This window comes from Phallusia mammillata, chromosome 1 (genome assembly GCF_965637545.1).
Source record: "Phallusia mammillata chromosome 1, kaPhaMamm4.hap1.1, whole genome shotgun sequence".
In the NCBI taxonomy this organism is placed as follows: Eukaryota; Metazoa; Chordata; class Ascidiacea; order Phlebobranchia; family Ascidiidae; genus Phallusia; species Phallusia mammillata.
Genome location: NC_137252.1, coordinates 10,326,526 through 10,346,657, shown reverse-complemented (window position 1 = coordinate 10,346,657; position 20,132 = coordinate 10,326,526). Strand labels below are relative to the sequence as shown.

At 38.8% G+C, this 20,132-nt stretch overlaps 1 protein-coding gene across 1 annotated transcript; it reads left to right on the top strand.

Annotated features, from left to right (window-relative positions):
* On the top strand, nucleotides 1-16,848 carry LOC145205340 (uncharacterized). Its single transcript, XM_080078036.1, has 28 exons — nucleotides 1-156; nucleotides 480-533; nucleotides 1,232-1,388; nucleotides 1,587-1,839; nucleotides 2,761-2,937; nucleotides 5,414-5,601; nucleotides 5,797-5,924; nucleotides 5,983-6,119; nucleotides 6,235-6,411; nucleotides 6,643-6,771; nucleotides 7,009-7,213; nucleotides 7,277-7,323; nucleotides 7,433-7,708; nucleotides 8,099-8,288; nucleotides 8,410-8,536; nucleotides 8,923-9,135; nucleotides 9,454-9,588; nucleotides 9,917-10,097; nucleotides 11,703-11,911; nucleotides 12,023-12,140; nucleotides 12,546-12,736; nucleotides 13,312-13,457; nucleotides 13,864-13,957; nucleotides 14,039-14,213; nucleotides 14,647-14,820; nucleotides 15,160-15,332; nucleotides 15,457-15,714; nucleotides 15,922-16,848. The coding sequence occupies exons 1-28, from the start codon at nucleotides 144-146 to the stop codon at nucleotides 16,136-16,138; spliced, it is 4,542 nt and encodes a 1,513-aa protein (XP_079934162.1). The 5' UTR covers nucleotides 1-143; the 3' UTR covers nucleotides 16,139-16,848.
* Nucleotides 16,849-20,132: the final 3,284 nt, after the last annotated feature.

Below are 20,132 nucleotides of genomic sequence, written 5' to 3'. Positions count from 1 at the left end.
ACACCATCAGACAGGTTTTGTTTCAGGTCTGAGCAGTTGAATACGTTTTCGAATCATTAGGGAAGTGCAATTTGCTGCAAAAAGCTGCTGAAAAGTTTCCTTTCTTGTATTGAAGTGCGAAATATTACCGACATTGACTGAAGATGTATTTTGAAGGTATTTCGTAGAACTTTTTGTCGTTTTGCTGTGATCAACACTTAAAATAGCCATATTCTTTGCAGTTGGTTTAACGTCGTTTGAATTTGCACAGTATACTGTATTTAAAGATATATTTTTTGAAACTTACATTTAAACACTCAATGGCCTGTAAAAAACATCACGAATTTACACCGAAATGACCGGGTATTGCAATAACACGCGTATAGCCTTACTATAGATAACACCAGTAGTTTGTTAATTTTGAATGGCGTATCCTTAGCACGTGCATCTCACAGCTGTTCATCAGCATTCCAGCGTATGAATGATTGTTTGTTGTGCAGGGCAATCAAGGAAAGAACCACTGTATCCTGGCACCAATCAAAAGCAGCCAGAACGTAAGTAACATAGTTAAGCAATACAAAAACGGGATTTATTAATGCTTCGTACAGCTGTTTCGGATCTATGTACTTGAACAACCTTTTAAAATCTTTAAAAGCAAACTTTTATAATAGGAACTTACTTATGCTTCAGACAGTGCACAAAGTTTCGAGCCACAGTAAAGTATCAAAACAGCGCGCACTGTCCGCAGTCCGGAGCATATACCTATTGCGTAATATAAGGGATCTATGCTTTTATAACAAAAGTTATCAGACTGTAGCTTTATAAGCATAAATAAATACGACTTTAAAAAAATCACGAGAATGAACAATGTTTTTTTTAATTATTTGAACCAATTGCGATGGAACATGCTTTCGGTAAATAGCTAAAAATACGTCAGTGCGAATTCAACGATAAAGCATTGGCACGAGAAAAAAAGGTTAAGCGTGGAAAATTTTGAAGTGTGGGTTGCATCAGAGGAGAGTCACGCATTTCCGATCGTTATGTGTCTGGCAGTTATGCAACCATTACAAGAACTGCAGTTGAACCCCATGGCGCAAAACACATCTTGATCGGGAAAAGTTGTTTGAATTAAACCTCGTAATTGAAAAGTAGCACCGTATGTTTTTACTCAAACCAAACCACGTTCAAAAGCACATACCCGAACCCGATTCAACACTTGAGTTACAATCTAAGCAATATTTTTTCACTACAGCTTCACGACTTCCACCAATCAGTGGTGTGTACAAGTTAAATGAGGCATCGGTGGATGTGGAGGTGAAGTTGGACGTCGACAAGATTCGAGAATATTCCCCTGTACTGAACACTGTCAGTGGAACAATTTTCAACAACTCAAAGCGTCTGTTTCCATGGTAAGAACTTGTTTTAAGGAAAGACTTCGAGTATCAGTTTAAAAGTTTTTGAACAGCAAAAACAACTATTTGAAATATGAATGTTGTTGGGTTTTTGGTACAACAATTTGTTAGACATTGAGAAAGTCACATTAATGCTTACAAACTTGGCAGCATATTAGACCGTACATACGTTTTACATACTTAACTGTTGTGCAGGCTTGACACCAACATTGCACTGTTCTTCCGGTGTGTTGGCAAAGCTAAGGTGAACAAGATCGAAGGGGCAGCAAACAACGATACACTAGTGGCATGTGAGGTCCAGGTGACGTACAGTGGAGGTTCCAAAGTTGGTGGAATGTTCGAGATGCTTCTGCGTCTTCCACAAGATGACGGCGTGTGGACTGGAAACATTAAACTTAAGTTGGAGAACTCGCAAGCGGAATTTGATGGACTGACTAGACAAGGCTCGGTGAGTCAAAAAATTAAATGATATTTTCTTACGTTGTTACTAAAGTTTCCGGAATTCGGATTAGATGATGTTTGAGTAATGAACGTTAACAAATCGTTTGTTTTAACACGTTTGAAACAAATGTAACATGATGATTAGGTTAACACAACGAGTTAATTCATAATTGTACCAAGGTTACTAATTCTATATTTCGATTACAATAATAATAATGTAACGTCCACTTCGGTGCTCCTGGTGGGCACAGACGTCCACTCTGGTACTTCTAATTTGATTCAAAAACGCGCCTGCCAAATCCCAACTACAGGCTTCTTCCCACTAACAGTCCACACAAGGTTGCAACAGTTTATTTGAAACAAAGCCCTTGATGGCTTCAATTAGCAGGATGTAGTTACTTCTATTGGATAAACTGGCGGACGGTTTTCTAAAGTAAATATCATGGCATAAACACAATGAAAAACGCCGGTTTTACAATATTACACTCTTATCGAAACGTTTGGACCAGGACTTTAAACAGTTATTTGTCGACGAGCAATCAAGTCAACTGTAAATAACAGTATACACTTAGACCAGGCATAATGTCACAACAAAGGTTTAACAATACAAGACAATGGTTATTGGCATAACATGTGCGCAGCAACACGAAACAGGTTCCTCAAGGTTTAACAGACAATTTACTTAATTTTCCTGAAAAACAAACGACAGTAGTTTCCTAGACACACGAAACGAACTACCGACGTTTCCAGCAAACTTGTCGAACACGAGGCGCAAACCATCCACATGCGAGCGCTATTTACACTGAAAAACGGTAGACAAAAACAGTAATTTGCGATGTAACAAATAATACTAATTTGACCAACTTCATCAACTTTTAGTTTTAGTTGTCAACTTGAAGCAAACAGTTTTCTTTACTTTTCTTAACAGTTCTTCAGGGAAGTTGGACTGGACGTTGATTACGTGGAAAAAGTCGTGTTTCCCACAATCGCTCTCAAGGACTTCCACGACACTCCTGGCTACCTGAAAGAGAGAAAACTCGATGTTTTTGCAGCTTTTGAAGACGCTGGAGTAAAAATCCATTACAATGAGGAAAACAGCAATGAGGTATAAAAATGATTTTTCTAAGATGAGTAGAAATTCTATCTACATACATAGAAGCGGGTGTTGGCTTAGGTGTATAACCAGTGGCAACTCGTGCCCAAAATTTCTGGGGGTTCTGCTCCAATTTTTAGCCTTTATTGGACAAATATAAGTTGGCAATATATAGAAAAGCCACATTTCTAGTTTTCTAGTCATTGTTTTGTGTAGAAAAACAAGTAATACAAATCTTAATTAGCAACTCCATTGTGACGTAATGGTTGTTACGCAATAATATGTACACGGGTGTAAACAGCAGACGGTATCATTGGGGAATTTTGTTTACTTGCACAGCGACAGGCCAAACTCAACAACATGCAGCAATAATGTGGCACAAAAACACACGTGATACCGACTCGAAACAAAGCGGTGGTAAATACCGTTAAACACAACAACAGTATATAGAAAAAAATATTAATAAATGAGTCGAAAAAGGTCGAAGTATTTCAATGGACAACATTTAAGTAAAACTGGTTGTAACAATGACTACTAACTAACACATTTGCTATTCAGTCATTAATATGGTCATGTATCATTTAGGTACCTTATAGCCACAGTCAGCATTTTCAACATATTCCATTACACGTCACAGATTATAATTGCCAGACAAAAAAATAGCCATAAAGCTTTTTATTTGTATCCTAACTGACAAATTCAACAACCACATTACATTTGTGTCAGAACTTGTTCATTCAACATATTTTCTTAATTTTTGTGTACAACTATTAATTGTTTGTAAGTTTCTTAACTGCTAAACTTGCTGCTTTATTTGGTGGCAAATAGCTTATAATTCCTTTTTTTGAAGTACAAAACTCTGCAAGCTTTGAAAATTACAACACTCTCACTTAAAACATATTACTAAACCTTGTGCTTCTATTTTACAACCAAAATAAATCATAAAGCTATAGTTTAAGCAAAATAATTGATAGCTTCTTCCTTGATTTCCAAATGACAACCAAGAAACTGTTTTTTTTCTATTTAGTACTATCACTGCAAGTGCAAGTCTTTTTGGAAATAATGGTGTTCCTTAGAAAAGTTTGCATCCTTTTCAGTGTTGACATCCTTTTCAAGAACCGTTTTGCCTTTGAGAGACGCATGGAAATTGCTGGCTAACTGGCTTTTCCTTTAAAAGTTTCAGTAACTTTTCTAACAACAGGATATGTTTGGTGGTCACTACTATCTCCCCTGTAGAATGTTCAAACATTTCCTGTGATGCAATTTAGCAGCTACTGTTTAAAGAAACATAACATGTCCATTATATCAATACACAAGATTGCACTTGGTTGCAAATACTGTCCACATGGTGTGTTAAGAAACCAAAACTTGAAATTGTCATCACTATAGTGTACCTTATAAGGTATTTCAAAATTCCTGTTCTTGTGTTGTCATCACTAAGGTATTTCAAAATTCCTGTTGCTTGTGCAATTGTTTGTTCTGCATTTAATATTGCCTGAATTTCAGCGAGGCATTTAACTTCACAGTCACAAAGCTATTTTTTCTTTGTTAGCATTCAAAACTAAAACTGAGTAGTTCTTGTGGTTGCTTATTCCTGCATGACATATTTGGAATCGCAGATGTTTTATCCCAGTTTTCTTAACTTTTTATTCAGGTTTTTATTATAAAGGGTAATCGTGACTTTTCAAAGTGTTAGATGACCTTTTTCTTTTTCAAGGTGGTAGATACACTTTATAACTCCATGATAACTGCAAAAACTGAAGCCCACTTACAGTCATCTTGAAAAGTCACGACTAACCTTCAAACAAATAAATTAAAAGATGGCAAAAGAATTATTTAACTGTACTCAATGTCGAACTTAAGAATACAGTACACGGGTTTGGTTTTGGAGCACAATATAGACCCGGAACAGACAACACAACTACAGCGGCCGGTTCACACGCTGCGTGATTGGTGGAGCTGCGCGAGCCGCAGCACCCAGTCGCCTATTTCGCCCGGCATGTAGCTTTTCCAAGTGCGCATGCGCACAAGTGCAAAACGTCATGAAACGTCACGATTCGTCATGAAACTGGAGCTGCAGTTCCACCATAGATAACATATTAATGCCATAATTTTTTTTTAAATGAAAAAAATGCCGATCAAGGCGGAAATTATACTTATAAAAATTATACTTAGGAATAAAAAATAAGTATCATGAAAGTTATCTGTATTGTTGTGGTAGGAATATTAGGTGAAAATATCTAGGGGGTGCTGCAGCTCCGCAGCACCCTAGCACGAGCCGCCCCTGTGTATAACTCACCCTTAGATGAAGAATTACATAAGCATTTTAAATAATGTTTAAAGCTAAAAGCAAACTTCCTAAAGCTGCCTTTGTCTATGCCTTGCAACATAGAAAATGCTGTGGAAGACGACTAGATCGGCATCAAGTCTTCAATAGGCCTGACTACCATGATTCCATAATCACCATTTTGTTCGAATCGTTATGTAGATTGCCGATCCGACTCCCGATAACCCGTGGACCAAGGACGACATGTATGACGTCATGATGAAGCACTTCAACAAAAGTGATCGTGACGTCAGCATCTGGTGCATGATCGCTAAGAATCCACCGGATGAGCGATATATGGGTTACTCGTTTGAAAAGAACGGCTCGAGGGGATTTGGCCTCTTTACAGGGTGATTTGTAGTTTTACTTGTACCGTGCCCTATGAGGTAGGATAGGTTTTTATAATATGTCTTACCTTCAAGTCAACTGTTTGCCCGTAGCGACACCTGGTGTTCAATGTCTGAAAATCTATATTGTTCAATCTCCTAAAATTGTTTTTTGTTTGACTGTCAACCTAATGGTAAATATAAAAACTATTTTGACAGGCACAAATCTTTCAAAGGACTTTTCGAGTCAACAGGCATCGAATACGCTCATGCTTCTCGAAGGTTCCTTTTCTACTTTGTGCACGAAATAGGTCACACCCTGGGTCTAGTCCATTCCTTCGAAATAGGTAAAAAGCAATGTGGCGTCTAAGCCTTTCTTGTACTAAGTATACTCATCTTTAACAGGCAAACCAGGCAGTCTTTCCTGGATGAACTATCAGTGGAAGTATGACGCCAAGTATGGTCCTGGTGAATTTTACGACAATTTTGCGTATTCCTTCTCCAGTGAAGAGCTGGTGGTGATACGACACGCACCAAACAAGGTAGGGAAATTGACTTTGTAATCATACGCAGTTTTATCTCATTCTTAACCTGATACGTTAAACATTTTATTGGGCTTAATAATCACTTTCTTTTCGTCTCTTTTCTTTTTTGCAGCACTTTGTTAAGGCGTCAAAACACCAAGGAGGAACTTTGGAATACGCTAAAGCCAAAGCGCTACCCACATCAATGACCGACGATGATGATGATCTGGAAGGAGATGCGAAAGGAGAACCGAAAATGGCCGAAAAACTTGAATTTACCATTAAGATTCGCCCGGAACCTTACGGTGTTGTACGTAAATTACTTCCCTATTTTCTTAATTTTCAAATCAACCCTTGTTGGAGCGGCTTTGATTTTATATTTTGGGGTTTTAATTTTTCACATACAAAATTCACATACGTATTAAAAATGTATATTTGTGAAAAAAATATACCATATTGTTTTAATAAAAAAATGAGAGAATGTATGTAGTTTTTATAAAGCCGATCTGTTACTGTTACCTTCTATATCTATTTCCTGTAGGGTGAATTGGTCGACTTGGAAGCACGTTTGAAAAACAAGGGTTCGGTTGCGACTGTTATTGATGGGAATCTCGAACCGGAAGGAGGAAATGTGACAATGTACGTCACCTATCCAGATGGAAACGTCAAGGTATAGGTTTGTTATGACAATTTGCCCTAAAACACAACGCACATTTAAATTCACTAAAATATTTCAATGGCGATTGTATAATTTTCAGCAATTTTATAAAGACATCATTTGCTATACTTAGTTTGTAAGGTCAAATTTGATTGATCATTTTCATTAAAAATGAATGTGATCATTTTTCAAAAAAACATCTGATTTTTTGTTGTATTGTGGTTTGACAGCAATATTATCTTCTATTAGATTTGTGAATCATTTTTGCATTACGGCGATTCGTCGGCAATGTACAAGCAAATAATTCTCAATCCGATTGGCGAAGAAGAGGGTTCGGACCGATACAGTCAGCTCATCCAGTTTGGTGAGGGCAAGTCTGGTTCAATTTTCAACGTGGCGGGAAAGTACTTTGTCTCTGCAATTTACACTGGTGGCGACCACAGCATTGTGTCAAGTAAGTTTGCCATTTTTCATGATAATTTGGGCAATAATGGTTCACGATATACTTCCATTGCAGATAAATTGGAAGTGAATATTGAAGGGGAGAAAGCAGATCACAGCGATGTAAGAAGTTTTATGCATGTTTTGTTATTCATAACTTTTTACGAATGCAGCATTATAACGTCTCCACATGTTGTAGGGGTATAAAAATTTGTGCTTTTTTGTAAAACAGGTCAACGTGGCGACCATTCTTGGCGGATCCAGCCACAATCGCTTTACCGGCGCTCTTAACTTCTGGAAGGAAGCCGCCACCGAGGAGCCAAAAAAACAGAAGTTCAAAATTGTGTCATTGGTTGCCATGATCAGCGGTTTCTTGCGCTGGGGTTCTCGTGAGGCAGAGGAAAAACCAGAACCAAAACATAAGAAAATGACCCAAAAGGGGGCGGCCTTGACCCCTGATGACGTCATCAAAGCAACTGACAGCTTGGTAAAGGAGTACCAGAGCTCCGTAAGTTTGTTTACTTTAAGAAATGTTAGTCTATCTAATTGGTCTAATTTTTTACAATGCCGGTTTTTAACAGCGTAATTCAAGTTTGAGTATTTTTGCCGCATTTCCTTCCGTACCCTTGCTTAAAACGTTTTTGTCAGCTCATAATGTGTTGGTTTTGTAGTTTTCGGTCCCCCGGATAAAAGTAACTAAAAATCCTGTAATGTGTGCCGGAAGCACAATTACACAAAAACAGCTGGGTTAAAAACCGTTGAAACTCATCCAGTACAAAACCCACGATCGCTCTAAGTACATAGTTCGTTCACTAAACAGTTTATTAAACTTTTATTTGCCGCTAACCGTCTGTAAACAACTTGTTAAAACTTATCGTTAATGTCACTTTTTTTGCAGGGAACAAAGATAGACAACATTAAGTACAAGCAGCTTGTGTTTAAACGAGGTAAAGTGTTGAAAGAAAAGGGACAAGAAGAAAAGGCTGACGCCGAGTTCAATCAATTGATTGCTGACCTCGTACGAAGAGGAGTCAAATATTCTGTTATAAAAGCAGCCTCAAATGAATGGCAGACTCTTTCTCCGTCGTGTGAGTTTTCTGTGGGCATATGCGAAAGCTGTAAACTGTGTTGTTTGTTTTGCTTGTGACGTAGGATTTTTCGTTTGTGACACAGACGTTGTAGTATTTATTTGTTTTTTTTGTGACACAGATAAAGCAGCAAGCCCCGAAGAAAAATCCTCAAGCGCTTATCTGCAGAACCGCGTTGAAGAAATCCTTGCCTGGTATCCCAAGAAAAAAGTTTCTGGGGAAGATCTAAGCGGAATTGGTTTGGGAAAGTATGTTTTTCCAATAATTCAAATCTAAAAAATTACCTGAATCTTGCAACAAGTACTTTATACATTCCACTTCCATACGCCCAAACAAAGTGAAAAAATGTTTTTTCTGCTTCAATTCCTACTTCCCCCGCCATCATCACTTCCTCCCTTATTGGCAATGTAATTGTTCTAAAGTTTATTCGGAAATGAAAAAACTACTGAACTATTACCATGTTTTTTCGCTGTTCTGGTTGTTTTACGAAATATTTAAAACAACGACAAATTAACAACGTGATAATGCAAACGAATTTTGACTTAACCGATCCTACTTTCTATATGTGATTGTATTTTAATAGTCTAATCTAATCTACATAGTCTATACCCGTTGCGTGCATTTTCTCTCCCAGTGGTTTCAGCAACTTTGATCACGACAATATCACGCTCGCAATGAAGATTGTGAGAATGCTGTTCAACAAATACAGCGAGACAAACGACATCAATGATGTACTGGACTACGCAGACACCATGCAAAAAGGTTATCAGGTCAACGTCAAGGTTCTGCACTGGGCACTAGAGGTTTTCGTGGTCCATAATCGCCCAGCCAAAAAGGCAGGACTGAAGTAAGTTGTTTTTACAGGATTGCAAGTCAGTTTTTCGTTTCTTGTCACAGCAGTCAAGTCCTAGCTGTATTGTATATTTATGATTTTTGACATATGCCATTGCCTAAACTCCAAATTCCAGTCATTAAGAAAACCTGAGTTTGAACAAGATAAAACGTCTACGTAGTAGTGAATTCAGTTTAACAATTACTCATGTGAAGTTAAAGAAACATAAAATTTCCACACAAGTCAGTTGTTAAAAAATGATTCTGGCAGTAAAGCTATCAATTGGTGACACGAGTCGAGACGAATCATTTCTAACAGCAATTAAAACGACAGATATCCCACACCAAGACCGATGGACAAGAGTACCAAGGCCAAAGCTGCAATGTTTGAAGTTCAACGAGTTGGCAGACCTGCCGAAAACTGGATGAACTACTGGCGATCTGATGCTGACTTAAACTACCACCACAGGTTGACATTTTTCATATCACTAAAATGGTTAAGATCTATTGTGATGTTTTACCAAATCCGTTTTAATCTATGATCATGTCACAAAGGTTATTTTGTTAAAATGACTTAAAACAGTGGTTCGTATTTTGGGTGCTTTAAACGGGATAATATGCCACAAATGCATTTTTTATGATAAAAACTGAAATAAGTTTTGATTTTTTTACTTTTATTTTTGAGCTGAGATGTTTAAAATTCATCACTAAAATTTTTTCATCACTTTTTGCAGACACACGTTTTTTTTATATTAATCAGTAGAGATTAGAAAAACTTTTAACAAATGCTTTCACAGACATTGGCACACAGTGTACGTGGTAGGGCGGTTCATTGGTGATGCGCTCAATTGGTTCGGTGACTGGACTAACACACGTCCCGAGCTTTGGCGACAAGGAGAACTTTTTGGATTCATGCACCAGCAGATGTTGGCTCGTTACGATGCAGAACGCGAATCCTGGGACATCGAACCAGTCAAGGTTAATATTTTTTATGTTTCGTGTTACCGGGGCGGATTGAAGTTCTATAAGGTTCTTCGCTGAAACTTGGATCAGAGTTGTAAGTCGGGGAGGGCTTTTCGAACCGGGTTCGGGCCGGGTTCGGGCCGGGTTCGGACTTAGAATTTTTTAGAAAAACGGGCTTAATTCGTCATTATTTTGTGTCAGTATTTCTTCGAAAAATTTTCAGCCAAGTAGCCAGTTGCTAGATCTGACCTAATGTCAAGCAGCCCTGAAATGCCTTGTTCAAGACTAATTGTCTATTGTGTTTGTTGTCTTGGTCTTTCCTGAGGCTTTAATGTATGGGCCTGCCAATCAACTTTCGGGCCGAAACGGGTTTCTTAAAAACGATTCGGTGTCGGGCCGGGTTCGGGCTCCAATTTCAGGCCCGTTTACAACTCTGACTTGTATATACCGGGGCTATTCATATACATAATTCAATAACTGTGGTGGTCAAATTTGAGACCCAACCACCCCTTTGTCAGGTTTTGAGTCAGATTCCCTACATGAATGGCCTGCAGCAGATCGCCATTGATCGCAACATTGTCGCACACCCTGCAGACTAGACAAATGGGTTTCAAATCCTTATTGCATCTACTGTGAGGACAAGTTACAAGACACCGATCATCTAATGTTGAACCGTCCAACCACCAGGATTACAGGGGCTATAAATCCAGAGTTGCAAGCGGGCCCGAAATCTGAGCCCGAACCCGGCCCGAACCCGAAAGTATAAGCCCGAAGCCCGGCCCGAACCCGAAACGTTTTTGAAAAGCCCGTTTAGGCCCGAAATTTTGATTGACAGGCTTATCCACGAAAGCCTTGCGACAAAGTATGAGGAAGAAAAGCAGAGAAAAGATAACAAACACAATGAACAATAGTAGACAATGGGGTAAACAATACGTTTTAGAGTAGGGTGGGCATTAAGTCAAAGCCAGAGAATTGTCACTAAAAAATGGCGGAAACGGAACGTAAAGTCAGGCCCGTTTTGAGCCCGTTTTCTGACAAATACCTAAGCCCGAACCCGGCCCGAACCCGGCCCGAACCCGAACCCGGCCCGAAAAACCCGGCCCGACTTGCAACTCTGCATAAATCTGTACATGAATGTAGCGAAATTTTTACAGCATTGTTGCGTAAGCACGGGGACAAAATATGATACAATATGACATACTTAGTAAATCTTTCCTATTAATGAAATCTCCTTTCAAGTAAAGCAACTGCGACGATTAAGGGTCATTAAAATCAGATCAAGAAAAGCGTGAAAAACCACTAAATCAGTTGCTGTATTTTATTTGTTTTCCGAAAACAAACACATTTCGCTTTTATAAGCATCATCGGTGTCTGAAAACAATTTAAAAAAGTATAAAAAGCGGGATGAAACCAAATTGTTTAAATTATATATATACTGTCGTTAATTGGGCAAAAACACAAAGACTTTTGCGGGCCCTCCTTATGGTGGGGTTTTACCTCTCTTAATCTACTACAAGCCCTTAAATTAAAACATTAACTTTCAATCAAATTAGAATGCCTAAAAGAATCTAAGTGAACAGCGATTGGTTTACTTTATTCATAATTGATGCTTGACTTTAGCCCTGGAGCTATGACGAGTACGAATCCGATGGCTTTAATGCGGGTTTTGAGTTTCACAACGCACCCGAAAATATTGGCTATTCCCCCCGGACCCCTGGACAATGGGCTGACACAACTGCCAGAAGATTCCGACGATTCGAAGCAGTTTATGATCGGGCAATTCGCGACAGAGTATTACCAGCTGTAATTATTGGGGGAGAAACCTACAGGTAGGCATGTCCAGTTTAGTCCAGATGATTTACAACTACCCTTGTTAAAAATCAATTCAATATTACTTAAATACATTACCGTAAACTAATTAAAATCGTGTTTTTTCTTAGGGTTCCCACAAACGCAAACTGGGCCGGTCATGTGATTGAAGCGTCATCTCGAACTTGGGCAACGATTGGCTCGATTCACAATTCCGGCCACGGCGTTTTCAGTGGAATGAGCAGCGGGGTAAAACAAACAATCTTTCGTGCAAGTAAACTCCATGCTGTTTAAAAATCGAGCCAACCACCTAAATCTTGAGCCTACCTAGATTTTATACAAATTGCTCAACAGTGCACTGTTATTGAAGCAATTCTCCGAAATCGTTGACGCTTCTTACAGTATACTTGATAGTAAAGGCCAACAGCAGCATTTTAGAAATGAATCCGAGACTGGTTTATCTTCTTTTAGAGCAACTTAGCCAATTGCAATATTTTCGACAACAGACACATGCACTTAGTATCAATTTTAATGTGTGTATTTTACCAATAAGCTGAAGGAGGTGATCTCTTTTAATCCCGCCGAATGTTCAAATTTGCCATTCTCAACCATTTACCTTTTAAAACACCGCAATTCATATTTAATTTAATTTAGGGTTTTAGCTACATGGGCAGCACCGAAACAGCTATGAGGGACCCGATCTTCTATCGTTGGCACAAACACGTAGACGACCTTTGGCAGAAATTCGCAGAGACGCAAGAAACCGATCTAAGCTCTGGTGTTCCGGATATCGTCATTCGCCCAAACGATGTCATCATGTCAACTAACCCAAGTCCACCGAATGGGTGAGTAAAAGAAGATATCATTTTTATTATTAGCTATTGCTAATATAAGATCTTATAAGATAAATATAAATTTATTTGGGGATCAGCCCGGGAACGTTCATGCAAACCATCAATCACGGCACACTTGTGCATAAATTAAATTACGTAAGGCGTATTAAAGGCGTTATACCGCACCAAACCGCAGACTAGATATTTCTAACCTGTGTTGGAAATTTTTGAACCGGCGTGATAATGCCTTCAATAGGCCTGTATTGAATCATAATAAAAACTGTCGTTTTTTAACTTTGATGAAAACCATGCAACTAGCCTTTTTTCACCAACCCGGGGGTTTTGATGTTCTAGATTTTTAGAGGTTCAAGCCCTGTCCATAGAAAACAAGGATTTTGTGACGTTAATCACTACTAAAACGGCGTTTGTTCTAAATTTGGTAATATTAGAAAACCAATTTGCATCTCAAAGCAATTTGAGCACTCCGAAAGCAATTGCAACCGGAAATTGACTCAAGCAGTATTTCGCTGCAAAGGTCCCTTTGAACCTATGTTTCTGTACACGTCTAAATTAAAGCGATGTTTTAGGTTTACAAACACCTGGGATCAGTCATTTTCCTCGGACGAAATGCTGACATTCCTTGGCCCAGCACAAAAGCGATTCGAGTGGGACAATAAAATCTCTCACGCCCCATTCTACTATCACATCCGATTCAGGCGCGGTTCCTCTTCTGGTAAGGAAGTTAATGCCGATATAATTTTAAAGTTGAGATGTTTGTTGTTGACTGTAAAGTGACCCAAAGCAAAAAGAGGCAAAAACCAAACTTCGCGTGTTACGTTTCATTACGACTTCTTCGCAACGCCTTACGCCTGAAAAAGGATTGTTATTATCTCGTATTAAAACCTTTAAATCCAACTTTGGCGTTTCCCCGCTGTATTTAGTTTCGAACTACACAGTTGAATTGAATCTGCCATTTGATTAAATAAAAAAGAATTGTTAAAAAAAACATTATTGTGTTTTGTTGCCCAATATTGACATATTTCTATGGCTAAGAGCTAATAATAATGTTTTGTACATATACCAGAAAAACAATCACCTTACATGTAACCTAATTTAATGTTTTAAGTATTTTGGTACAGCGAACCTCAACTTGACTGTTCGGATCTTCATTTGTCCTGCCCAAAAGGTTGATGAAAGAAAAAGCTGGATTGAAATGGACAAGTTTGTTTTCAGGTTAGAATACAAGGGGAAATGTAGGTTTTGTCCTAACTTAATATTTAAATAACACCTTGGTAAAACTGTAATCCTTTGCAGGCTATCAAGTGGAGAGTCCAGTGCAGTGATTAGCAGACCTGATCGTCATTCTTCTGTCATTAAACGTGTGCCATCCGAAATGACAGACAACATCGAATCCCGGTTCACAACGGTTCAGCCAGGTCACTGCGAGTGCGGTTGGCCATACTCCATGCTGCTACCAAGAGGGACAGCAGTAAGTAAACCTACCGCCAACTTTAATTTTCTGCTCACAGTAAACAACTTAAAAATGCTTTTGTGGAGCCAAGGCATAATTTAAATGTAAAATATTGGCGATGAAAAAAAAGCATTTCCCTAAACCAGGGGTCGGCAACCTTTCTTGCACTGCGGACCGGTTTTGAAACTAAAATTTTATCACAGATTTATAGCATATAACCTGAAAAATTATACGGCCCGGTAACGAACTCCTCGCGGACCGGTACCGGTACCGGGCCGCGGACCGGCGGTTGCCGACCACTGCGCTAAACTAACGTTTATTAAACACCAAAATATTTTCTAAATACAAACCAAATTTTGAGTGGGTGTGCGGTAAATTATCTGTTCAACCTAGCCAAGACACATACTCAAATTTTGTGACACATAATTTTAATACGTTGAATACTTCTTAGGGTGGTGAGCAGTGGAGGTTGTGTGTCTTTATCAGTGACAACAACGTGGATGGGATTGGAATAACAAGCAGTTGTGGAAGTATGAGTTTCTGTGGTTCCAGTGGAGCAGCTTACCCCGATCAGCGTGTGATGGGATATCCCTTCGCCAATGATATTACTGTCAATGGAAGACCTGTATGTGTTGGCCGGTTTGACGGTTAAAATAGGGTAGATTTTGTCGTAATGGTGCCTAGCGCCTTGGAATCGCTTTCTTCTGGAAAGGTTGGAGGTTCAAATCCCGTGTCTATACCACTTGTGTTTCATTGTGCAAAAATTGGGTGACATAAAGAGAAACAGATAGATTAAACTAAAGTCTTTTCCAATGTCAAATCAAGGTAGACAAAAACTTTGCAACTTATCAAAATGCGTTCCATAAAGCGCAACAGACGTTGTACATGTGTCCCAATCAGTTTAAGATACGCACTATTTTTACCTTTTTGTGATAATAGTTAAAGCGACATTTTTTTAACATAGACGCCAATCTCAAGGGCAATGGATATGCTTCCCAACGCCACCGTTGTACCCTTCGTCATCAGAAATGACTTTAGCGTTACGGTGCCAAGCGGTTTAACTGACATTTGGAACGCTTGGGGGCAGTTGGGTGAAAACGATGGAACGGGACGCGAGGGCACGTCCGTGACTTTCAGGTAAACATTTGTTTTTTCTTTGGCGATGTGCAAATTCACAGCGAGTTTGTGCACCTCAAGTTTGATATTAAAAAAAGTAAAGTGAGAGTTTTTTTCTGTCAACGTATTATATAATCTTGCACAGCACATCCCGTATCACTGGACGTATGCGGGTTCTGATAGACGACACATCCCGTAGTCTTAACAACTTCAGGGGCGTGGCGATCAGGTTCCAGGGGCGTGGAGCTGGCGGAGGCGCTTACCTAGTCAGTAAGGCCTACTTGGGTGTCAGACTAAACACTACCAACAACTTGAGCAGGCCTCCATACGAATTGAAGGTGAACGGTCAGACCGCTTTTACTGTACCTGAGTTTGGATTGGTCACAGACGTTGTGGACATAAAGTAAGTCGAAACCGAGACAGGTCAACTTGTTTCCAAATTCTTTTCATATAAGTGCATATAACTCTTTCATAACTAGATCTTTGGTAGGTGTAAAAACTTACGACACTATTCACCTAAATTGAGTGCAATAAAAAGATAGTGTGAATACCAGCATTTTCAAACTTAAAAACAGACTGCCATAAGATATTCTTGTTGCATTGATTTTAGTTCGCCACTTGGTGACCTTTTTGTGACCTTCACCTTGGACAGTCCCGGGTGTTTCCTGCGTGGATCTAGAGGCAACGTAAGCACATACGTCATACGGGACCCAAGGGGAGAAGAAGCGACAGAGGATAACTGGGATATCCTTCCGAACCGACCACGCACATCACGATCACTTTACTGCGTTGGAGGTGTTCTGTCCAGAAGACCACCAACAGAGTGAAGAAGACCAAGTACAGAGTGGTGATGATTTCAAGACACCTATTAGCTGTAATTGTACGGATGCTTTGTTATGTAATTACCCGCGCTGGTAACTTGTAATAGTTTGTGTTGATATTGCTTTGAATTAATGTTGGATCGCTATGCTATACCCTCTATATGGCCTATGATATGTATTTGGTTCATCCATAAGAATAATTATACTTCATTTGATTGAGCTGATCGTATAACGTGTATTGAAACAGCAATAGAACATCACAATAAACTTATATACGGATACTCACTGTTTGTTCAAGGTGAGATTTCTTTGATTGATTTGGTGTTGTCTATAGTAAACAGACCAAAGGCGAAGTGAAATGTTTGTGACCAAAAAGTTTTGAGAAATGGTTACAGTTTGTCTATAAATCAATCAACCACGCATGTGTCTTACACAGGACAGAAGTTAATTGACCTACAGCGGCGTTTGTCGTAGTACTGTGCCTTTTTTGTTTCTCACTTTAATGCTTTTTCTACAGGCAAATTGTAACACAGTTGTGCCTTGGCTTTGCGCCAATGCAAAACAGCAAGTTTATTGGAAGTTAAAATAGTCTGTGTAGTGAAACCGGCCTGACATGTGCATTAAATTGTAACAAAACTGCTTCGTGTAATGATGTCGCTCGAATGGTGTTACCGTTATTTAGGATTATTGACTTCGTTACAAACACCTGTTGTGTTTGGGAATGGTGAATAAATTTGCAAGATAGTGCAAACTGCATCGGTGAAATCATTGCTCACATTATGCGTTGAAATAACAAACAACCATATTTCCCCGGTACTCCTGGTATTCGTTTAGGTAGTTGGTTGAAAAAATGCTGCTCGGTTATACGACTAGGTATGTAAAACCTAAAGGCGTTAAATTCAAGTTATGAAGCAGTTAAGACATAAATCACAAGATTTAACGTAAAGTTTCGTCATTTTGTGAAGTCGTTCGTGATTTACAACCATTGATATAGTTTACTACACGGTTTCGCAACTTTTTCTTCAAGTTTTAACAACTTTTATATTGGATGGGCAAAGGTTTTGTTAAGTTGAAAATGACAAAATAACAATGTCAATATTTTATTTTAGTTTTGTGACGTATCGTTTGCAACCAGTTCCAACTGCCTTAAAACATAACTATTTATGGTTTACAGAATCTAATAATTGCTACTGCATTTGTAGTGTGGTCTACACAAACGCATACAAACCTACCTAGAGTCAGCTTCCGTTGCATTGTGTCATGGTGTTGTTAAAAGAACGAAAAAGGTTATGTTTTGGACCTGTGCTGCCGAGAACATTTCATTTCATTTGAGTGAAGTGATCTGCTCACATAAGCTAACAGTCATTCAAGATGGATAGCGAAGGTAAGTTGGTAGATTTTTTAGAGTTACAAATACAAATATACTTATTTATTGATTTATTTTTTTTGAGGGGGGGGGGGGGGGGGGGCAACGGCTGGGCTGTCTTCCAAATAAAAAAAAATTGATTAAATGGTCTTTTGTTATTGGCAACGAGTCATCGGTTTAGATCAGTTTGAACCCGGGCGCTTGAGCCGGACTACTTTTTCACTTTATCGAGATTGCCATCTATAGATTTGCACAAAATCCTAGCCAACAAAGCTTTGTAAGGTCAGCAATGTGATCCTATGTTCAAAAACTTTAAAGACTCCTTAACTTAGAATTCCTACTTACCCACTATTGCCATAAATCACAAACGCAAGTTCCCTAGCATTTTGATGATGGGTTGTTTTCCAACAGAATCGAAGTACAAATCTTCGCTTTATCCTGGCACCACGACAAAGAAGACCAGACGTAAGTTATGTGCAATAAAGCAATCTTCTCACTTTATACCATGGGTTACGCAATAACTCTATTTTCAACCTTTTGTGGTTATCATACTTATTGTGAATTTATACCATGTACTCACTCTAAGTTTTACCTGAAGCTATTTTAACCAACTAGGTTGTGTATTTTTTCAAACGTAAATGAATAGTATGTTTATTTTGAACTCAAGTTCTTTGTTGCATGCACAGACACCGTAGAACAGGGGTGGGCAAACTACAAACCGCGGGCCGCATACGGCCCGGCTAATGTTAGTAAATTTAAAAGAGAAAAGTTACCGAACAACGCTAAATAATATTATGAGCATATGCGTAGAGCTTAGTGCGACTTGCCGATTCCTATACCATGTACATTATCTATACAGGTACCATACTTTGGGACTAAACACATATTCTTTTTAATTGCTCTAGCCCAGGATTACTCAATAAGTTTTGTCAATAGTCCAAGTACAGAAGTTTTTAAATCTTGAGGCCCGGACACAATATTTTAGAAATGTGAATGCAACATGTCTTAATTAGCTAATGGGGAGAATTGCTGACAAAATCTTGAGTTGAGCACTAAACCCTGCTATAACACTTGCAAACGTATTGCCAGTACAATGCATGTAGACCATGATACATTTCAGGCGGTTTTGCAAGATTACTTCGTCCAGGCAGTTTGTTACATCACAGACAAGACTAAGTAAAATTGTGCGCAAACAATCGCCTCCTTATATGTGTAATAAGTGAAGTAGTCTCCCAAGAAAACGACTCCAGTTTGGAAACTGCTGCCACATAGCAATTTTTAAGTAATTGGTACAGAAATGTACACAACATAAGCGTACGCAGTAACATTTAAAGCGTACATTTAAAGAGGTCCACATCTAACGGCTCAAAGGTACGGAAGCGGATCGCGGTCCGCCATTTGAGTAGCCCTGCTCTAGCCTGTTGTTTCTGTCATGTTATTTTGCAAATAGTCACTCGACGCAATTTTTCGTTCGGTTTCAGACTTACTGTGGTACAAAGCAAAGACTCGTTCATCAAACTTTAGGGTCCATAGTCGGTAAAAATGACCTTTTTATTTGCCAAATATCAAAACGCTGGAAGCTTATACATAAAGTCAGAGGTGCACAAGAGTCAAGTTTGTGCGGCCGTGAACATGTTTATTAAATATATGTACAGGCGGCAGTGGCGTAAATAAAACTCGTTTGCTAAATAATTTGATTTTTAAACAGTTTTTGTGGTAATGAAAAGTATGTTACCAGCCTAATAACCATGTGCGTCACACTTTTTGTACGCCTATTGTGTGCAAACAATGCAAACAAAATACCACAGGCATCACAATATAGATTATGACATCATAAACACTTAAAACTGATCTCCATGCTGTGCAGCTCAGTCTGTGCACCAAGCTAGAAATTAATCTGGGCTTTTTGGGCGCCAATAGATGGTATATATATGATATAAGCCAAGTATTTTAAAACAAAAATAAGCAGGTAAATGACGGTCGTTGGTGAAATAAGAATCTGCGATGCGGCCTTCTTTTCTTTTTTTGACGCAACAAAAGAGCACTGTGCGCGTTGTTCGTAAGCAGAAAAATAACGAAATTTTGTTGGCAGCAAAAACTTATAATACACTTCATCTGTTTCATGTCTGTGTACAGATGCTAAAAACACAATGCTTGATTTTGGTAAAAACTAAAAATCGCCGGAATTAAAGCAATCCTAAAACAAGTTGCTTGTGTTATTATGTCAGACAAACAGTAACTGTTGCCACTACGTTTGAACAAAAACTAATTACGACCCACCAAACAAAATGGGTCAAAAACCTAGGATGTAACTTTGGGGTTCGACCAAAGTCTGAAGAATATCGTTGGGGTTCGGCCGTTATAAAAAGGTTAAGAACCACTGGAATAGACAAACAATTTTAACAACCATTTAGTTTTTGGGTAATTTGTTACAGTGGTGAATAAAAGTAAATGCGATTTACGGTTTTGAATACTGCCCTCTTCGCACTGTTGACGCCAAAACTTTGGTCTCATTGAATCAAGTTTTTGCCGTTGCTCACAGCTTTGGAATCGTTAACACAGACCCGCACAACACCTAAAGTACAAAAGCAACTTGCATTGTTAAATGATGGTAAAATGTCGCAAGAATTGATT